The sequence below is a fragment of the Colobus angolensis genome, unplaced genomic scaffold (assembly GCF_000951035.1).
Source record: "Colobus angolensis palliatus isolate OR3802 unplaced genomic scaffold, Cang.pa_1.0 Scaffold289, whole genome shotgun sequence".
NCBI classification, from domain to species: Eukaryota; Metazoa; Chordata; class Mammalia; order Primates; family Cercopithecidae; genus Colobus; species Colobus angolensis.
In genome coordinates, this window is record NW_012116143.1 from 572,065 (window position 1) to 579,775 (window position 7,711).

General features: G+C 38.1%; 1 protein-coding gene across 8 annotated transcripts in view; it reads left to right on the forward strand.

Moving 5' to 3' along the window:
• Positions 1 to 3,148, forward strand: part of TNIK (TRAF2 and NCK interacting kinase) — a 415,617-nt gene extending 412,469 nt beyond the window's left edge. For all 8 annotated transcript variants that reach the window (XM_011948978.1, XM_011948979.1, XM_011948982.1 and 5 more), the window contains one exon: positions 514 to 3,148. In XM_011948978.1, the coding sequence (XP_011804368.1) occupies positions 514 to 597 (84 nt within the window). In that variant the 3' untranslated portion in view covers positions 598 to 3,148. The remainder of the gene's footprint in view (positions 1 to 513) is intronic.
• The last annotated feature ends 4,563 nt before the right edge of the window (positions 3,149 to 7,711 follow it).

Genomic DNA, 7,711 nt, shown 5'->3' on the forward strand with positions numbered 1-7,711 from the left:
TTTTATCTTAAATTTTAAAAATTGAAATCTGAAATTGTATAATAGTAGGCCTAAAACTCCCCCTTGACTTTGAGAATTTGAAGGAATTCCCTTCCTTCCTGAAGTCTACTTTCTTGTCATTTATGGGTGAGAGAAGGGAAGCTTCTGTGCCTTTCTAGAAATTAACAAAGAACCTGTTGGGTCCTAGGCCAGAAATCCAGCACGTTATCCTAGCATGAAACTCCCTTTTAAAAAGTGAACACCCAAAGAGATGTTACAAATGAAGATACAGCCCCTTCAGCATGTCTGGAGACCAATACCACAATAAGGAATAACAACAACCATAGGAATAAAGGCAGGAGTTTTTACGTAGGATGCACGATATCCAAAGGGACTTTATAAACACAGGCCATTGAGTCTTGAGACCTGACACATGGCAAGGATAGGACATGTGAGAGAAAAATGGATGGACGGTTGAAGAAAAGAGGGGAAAAGACCATGCAGTTGAACTAACTTCTTTTTAATTTCAAACAGGTATTTTTTGCATCCGTGCGATCTGGAGGAAGTAGCCAAGTGTTTTTCATGACCCTCAACAGAAATTCCATGATGAACTGGTAACAGAAGAGCACTTGGCACTTATCTTCATGGCGTTATTTCTAATTTAAAAGAACATAACTCATGTGGACTTATGCCAGTCTAGAGGCAGAATCAGAAGGCTTGGTTGAACATATCGCTTTCCCCTTTTCCTCTCCCTCCACCCCTCCCAATACAGTCCATCTTTCAATGTTGCAGCCTGGTTGAGAAGGAGAGAAAAAGGTGGCAGGAATTTCCAGGAGATCCCCAAGAATGCTGCCTTGTCTGTGGACAAAGATGGACCATGTGCCCTTCAGAGTTAGGGATAGAAACAAATATTGTGTGCTCTTAATGATTAAGCTGTGTTATGGTGGGTTTTCAGGTTTTTACCTTTCTTCTTTACCCCTTTACTGTGTAAGAATGGGGAAAGAATGCATACTGAGAAGAAGAGTCTGTTTTTAATTCTGTCTGCCTACTAGTTTTAAGTATATGGTATGTTGTAAAATTTCCAATTTCCAGTGATGAGAGACAGCACAATAAATGTACCTTATCTCCTTACGCTGAAGGCCATAACTACATAGTGAGGTAATTTAAGAACTCTCTTGCCTTCACCAACCCAAAAGGTTGCTTTTTGATAGCAACTGGCTAATGAATTTTTAAAAGAGAAGAAAAATACTAGTTTTCCCCTCTTTTGGGAAATAGATTTTAAATGGCTAAACTACTAGCCTTGAAACTACTAGTCTAATAAAATCAACTACCACTTTTGTGAATCTGACAGGCCATATTTTTATATGGCCCTTTACAGAATAGAGTGTGTTCAATAGGATACTAATGCCACTGAGTTGAGCTGGCCTAGCGATTGAGGGATTCTCTAACACAACTTTCCCTCAGCTATTATGCAACAGATCAGGGCAAAAGATGGGGTGACAGGTGGGGTCAGACAGAAAGAGCTTCTGGGAAACAAGCTTACATATTCTTTTTAAAAATGCACAAAGTCCCCCCCGGCTAAGAGGTCACTTGGTTTGGGCTTCATTAGGACTGAGACTTCGTTGAGTTGTTTCTGGGAATTGGGGAGTGGATGATATTCAGGCTCTCAACATTCCCAGCGCTCTCCTGAGGGTGCCACTTTCTCAAGATGAAAACTGTGACTGAAAAAATTAATAATAAATGTTTCTGAGCTGCCTGTGTTCTCCCTGGGTGGGTGAGAGAAGGGACTAGACTCCTAAGTCTGCCTCAGATACAGGAGGCATCATTGGCTCCAATTTTAGAGAACTTGAAAGCAAGGCTTTGGACAAAATTTTGAGACCCTGATCACTTTACCTTCCTCCAAATTACCCAACATATGGTAAACAACATTTGTGCAGAAATATGTATGTATTTAGTTCAGGTTGACTTGTGTCCTTATAAACTCTTACTCAAATGATTTGAACTTCTACGTGACTGGGATTTTTTTTTCCAAAGCTACAAGCATGGCCGCCTGTGGTATCAAGGTGTTGCAAACAATATCTGTGTTGCGCTTCCTGTTTTAACCTACCTCGTTTTGTTTGTTTTTGTTTCACTGTTCATCACAGCAGTGTTATCTCCAGGAGACATATAGAGAGCTCAACTGGCAATCTCAGGTGCATTTAACAATTTTAAAACAAAACAGTAGTTGACCAAATTTTTCTTCTTAAAAAATTGGAGGTGGGGGAAATCCAGTGACAAAAACTAATGTGGCTTGTTTCTGGAGAAAATAATTACTGTAAATGGATCCAAAAAAAAAAAAAAACTATGATCCTACTGATTTTGCCTAAATACACAAGCAGCTGATGTACTATTAATGAGAACAAAATACCCATTAGGAAAATTGAATTGAGTCATTTCAATCTAGTGGTTCGGGCAAGGTGGGGAAGAGAAGGGGAAACATTCTAGTTTCTGTATTACATTATTCCCCTCCTGAAAAGGTGGTTGTCATTTGCATTTATTTAAAGCAGGTAATATGCAGGAATGTAACTGAGGATTATCTTCAGGCACTCAGCAAGATATCCTCCTCATGGTCACTTTAGCTCTCAAAAGCAATGAAATCCTCCTGTTCTCATTTTTACTGCTGTGGTTGTGCTGCTGAACAATACTGTCTTCTCAAATTCCATGCCACAAATTCAGCAATAACTTTTTGGATTGAATTTCACAACTACTGTAATTGAATGCTGATGTGGACAAAATATATTGATTTCGATTTCATTCCCAAATGTGATTGCCACCAGCTCTTTATATTGCTGCTGTGGTATTTTAAACCAGAAGCTTCTTTAAATTATGTTGCAAACTGATCTTTGTTTTTATGTTTTGTTTTGTTTTTATTTCTAAGTGATAAGTTTGAAACACACAGCTTTAAATGATTTTTTTATTATGGGATTTTGGGTACAGTTAAGAAATAAAAGGGAATCATTGTGTTTAAACATAAGGTAGTTTGTGAATGTATTTTTTAAAATCTAGATTCATTGAAACAAATCATAAGAAAACAATATTAATGCAGTCTTGTTTACAGTATGTACAGTGACATAACATAGAACATGAGCTTTTCTGGTGCCAACAATAAAACACAGACGTTAAACATCAAGCCATGCCTTTTATATTTTTGTACTAATATTTTACACCGAGTACAAGGCAAATCCAAATTTAAAAGGGCCCCCCGGAAATCCGTGCTCTTTAAAAGATAGATATTTAAAGAATTCATTGAAGCTTTTATCTTCAGAAATAAAGTTCCCTCCAGCAAGACAGACCCCAGCCCTGACATAAGGAGGCCTAGAACATGCAGAATATATCAGAATGGTGCCCTTGCGTCTCATCCAAACATTTTGAATAGCCTTAATTCTTTTTGGGGGTAGGGGAGGAATGGCTGCTTTTCATCCATTTTTACGGCATCTCAACAACAAAAAAAATCTTTCATTTTGATCTTTTTATAGGTGATTTTGTCTCTAGAAATTGGCTTATTTTAATTTTCCTACAAAGAGAAACTGGAGAAACTGAGCCCTCCCCTCAGAGTAAGTTTCACTAGATCTGCCAGTTCTTACAACTCTAAATGAATAATCATCCAGTAAAATCTACTGAGCCTGCCCACACCATAGTCTGGGTCTGGGGTCCGACAGGTGACCATCATTCCGGGGGGCCACTCAAGGATACTGTAGCATGGATTCCTGGATCCAGTGGTGGCAGGAATGGATGCCCTGCGAAGTTCCTTCAAATAAGGAGGCTCTTCCCCCTGCCAGTTCCAGCCAGACCACTGGCATACCACACAATACATACACAATAATGAAGACAGCTTTCACTAAGTTCCACATAAAATCAAACAGCTCTATTTTAGATCTCATTATTTTTCTTGGAGACTTCTAAACAATCCTTCAAGAAGACCTAGAACTATTATTTTTATTAAACAGGGTATATTAAGTTATGGGTGAAATCTCACAAGGCCACCTGGACAGGGGCTCCATTTTTCTAACACTTTGACATTGTTTTCTATGGTGCACTCCTAATATACTTTGCATCAAGTACATGTTTTTTAAAAACACCTTAGTTCCTGGTTGTCAAAACCTACTAACAATTTTTTGTCTGTTCTTGTGACTCATTGGTAATCGGTGTCTCTGGTCCCTCCTGTCCAGTAGATTAGAAAGATGTGAAATTCAAGCCAGAACCATTTTGGTTTTATCCACTGCCAGAAAAGGAAGTGGCTAAAGTCTCACATTCCACAAAGTTTAAAAAAAAAAAAAAAAAAAAAATGCTTTCCCTACTATTTTGTGTACCAGTTCCCGTCACTGTATTCTTGAAACGTGGAAGAGCTCTTTGTGTTAACAGTGTGTGCTGTCTTTGAAAGTCTGCTTGAACAGGCATCACTTGCATTTGTGCTGATTGCTTTAAGATGTAAGATGTGCTACATTATTTTTAAGAAAGAAGATAGTTATTGATAAAACTTTAATTTTAACCTACTGCAGAAAAACATGAGAAAATCCACGGCATGCTGATAACAATTCTGAATGACCCTACTATGCTCTTTATATTCCAGAATCACCACTGACACCATGTTCTGATCATTTCAACAGTCTCTAACTTGTTAAGTTACCTTTTAGTTCATTCTTCAAAAATTTAAATCTAACCAAATCAAGCAAAACATAACCAACCAGCCAAAAACTGACCTCCCCTGAGACTACAAAGTTGTAACATAAATCTAAAATCCAGAAGTCTAAATTTGATTTAATTTACCTGCTAATATTTCTCATAAATGCCACTATATTTTCTCCTTGGTCACTATATATCAGGAACCCTAAAGTGAGCTGTCCTTTCATGGATCTTAAAGAAATTGGGTGTAAAATTGATCACTTCTCACGAGTCCCAGCAAAGAAGAAAACCTCTTGAGACTTTGCAAGTTCAAAACTGACAATTTGTCTATTTCTACCAAACATTTTCTAGGTTGTTTTTATTTCTACACCATTATTCCGGGAATTCTTCCATAGATAACTAGAATACTCAACAATGTGCTTAGCATTAAACAGTGTGAGGTCATAATCCTGTGCTTTGGACTTTATTCTTCTAGACCTGCCATTCCAGGAAGTGCTAGGATATACCAAAATAAAAATCCCCACAAATGCATTTTTAAACAAAAATCCCTGAGTAATATTTGAGTTTTTTTAAATCCAGATCAAAATCTTGGACTCTTCTGAGTCCATGATGACGAATGTTTGGGTGAAAAGTAGAAAATACAGTTAAAAATAAAAATGTCCTAAAGTTTATAGATTTTTGAGTTTATGTACATATCTTTAAACTCACTCCTTGCATGATAGGGTTTGGTTTTAATGGTTTATTTTTATCAGTACCAAGTTGCATTGCACTACTGAGGCTGAACAAATGCTGGTGGTAAGGTGAGTTTTCATTTCTGGCAATGGATCATTATTTGTACATCGTAAATATCATGCCCAGCTACCCCTTTCCCTTATCTCTTTCCCTTGGGTAAATGTTAAGGAATAGTAATACTTATTATGGTATGTTTAAGAAACCTTGGACATTACCCTGAATCAAAATTTCAAATGTCAGGTGACAGCAGGAAACAAAAGATTACAACTTGAATGAGTTTTTTAAATTGAATGTTGTAAAACTATTTTTGAACATTTATTTATGTTAATATAACTGTAGAGAGATGCCAAATGTGTAATATCAGAAGGGGAAACTACGATTTTGCTGTGCCTACAATTGTTTACATTTTTTAAATCTCCAGTTTTCAAAAGTATTTTAAATTGTCAAAAATTTGCTAAAACTGGATTGTAACCTCACCTGAGAATGAGAGAAGAAAATCTTCCTGGCATATTTTCCAGTCTGAAACTTTTGGTTACTTTCGGGTATTTTTTTTTTCTTGCATACAAAAATCATTGAGAAAGTACTTTCTACAGTTATTCCAAGCAGTCATTAAAAATGCTTTCATAGGTTTTCCCACATGGTCACTACCATGCCCTGGAATATAATATGCTATCTTTGTCAAAATATGAATAATAAAACATTAATAGTAGGATGCCTCCTTGTTCCTCATTGCCACTTCCAGACAGTTCTCCCTTCCTCCTCCTGAACACTCACTGTTTGGAAGCTGTTGACATCAGTCTCTCAAGTCCCTACACTACCCTATTTTACTCCTTCTCATTGCTCAAGAATTTTAGCTTTGCCACTTCCAGACAGTTCTCCCTTCCTCCTCCTGAACACTCACTGTTTGGAAGCTGTTGACATCAGTCTCTCAAGTCCCTACACTACCCTATTTTACTCCTTCTCATTGCTCAAGAATTTTAGCTTTTGGCTCATTGTTGCTCTCTTTACCACCACCCTGTCATCATTCTTGATTATTTCAATACTGACTTAGACAGTCCTACAAATACCCTGGCTTCTCAGTTCCCTGATTTTGACCAGTGAAACTTATCATTACTAATTACTACATCAGCTCCTTAAGTGAAAGCAGACAATTCTCATTCGCTCTAAGTACATCCCATTCAACCTCACCAAATAAAGATAATTGCCCCAGAAACCAAATCCTCTCTTCTGCATCCCCTATTCTATCCTATTTCACTGTATTCTGAATTTCACTGTATTCTGCAGTGTATCTCGCTATGTTCTGTATGCTGCAGTATCTCCAGTCTTAAACACCCTCCTTGGCCCCATTACCCTCTCTAACTGAAATGGCCCAATAGTCCCATAGACAGTTGTTTTTGCTGTTAAAGCTTGAAACTTGTATTTGTTTTCCTTCAGTCCTCTCAAAAAATTATCAAAGAACTGGAACTCATCAGATCACAGCACCAGATGCCCTCTTGCCCCTCCCTAGTTCCTGTTTTCTTACACATTGTTACATTTCTACCCTGCTAAATATATAAATGCCTAGTTTTGGTCAGCCAGGGAGATGGATTTGAGACTGAGCTCCCATCTCCTTGGCCGCAGCACCCAACCAAAACAAAGCCTACTTCCTTGGCAATACTTGTCATCTCAGTGATTGGCTTTCTGTGTGGCAAGCAGCAGGACCTAGACCAAACCTAGTGTTTCGGTAACATAATTACTATCTTATTTATCCGCTTCTCTTCACAGAAAAACTCTCTAGGGGGAACTGTGTATACTTACTGTCCTGAATTTCTCTCCTCCCTTGGTCTTTCGAACCAACTCAAATCAGGCTTTCATCTCTACCACAGCGGCTCTTGCTAAGGACACCAGTGACCTCCATGCTTTCAATTGCAATGATTAGGTCTCTGGCTTCATGCTGCTTGAGTTATCTGCAGTCTTTGACACAGTTAATAATTACTTCCTTCTTGAAATGCTCTGGGACATCTTTCTTCTGTTCTCTCACCTTCCTGGCCACTCCTTCTCAATCTCCTTGGCTGACTTCTTGGAATGCCCCAGTCCTGGGCATCCCCCCTCTAAGTGATCTCTCCCAGTCTTGGGGCTTTAAAAACTAAAATGGACATTTTAATCTCCAGACCCAACCTCTTTCCTGAATGCCAAATAAATCTGGCATAAAAGTATGTCTAATTTCCTATGAAGTACCTTCATTTGGATGTGTCATTGGCATCTAAAACTTGACATGTTCACCTGTCAATACACAGTAGTCCTCTCTTAGTCATGGTTTCATTTTCCTTGGTTTCAGTTACCTGCAATTATCTGGAAT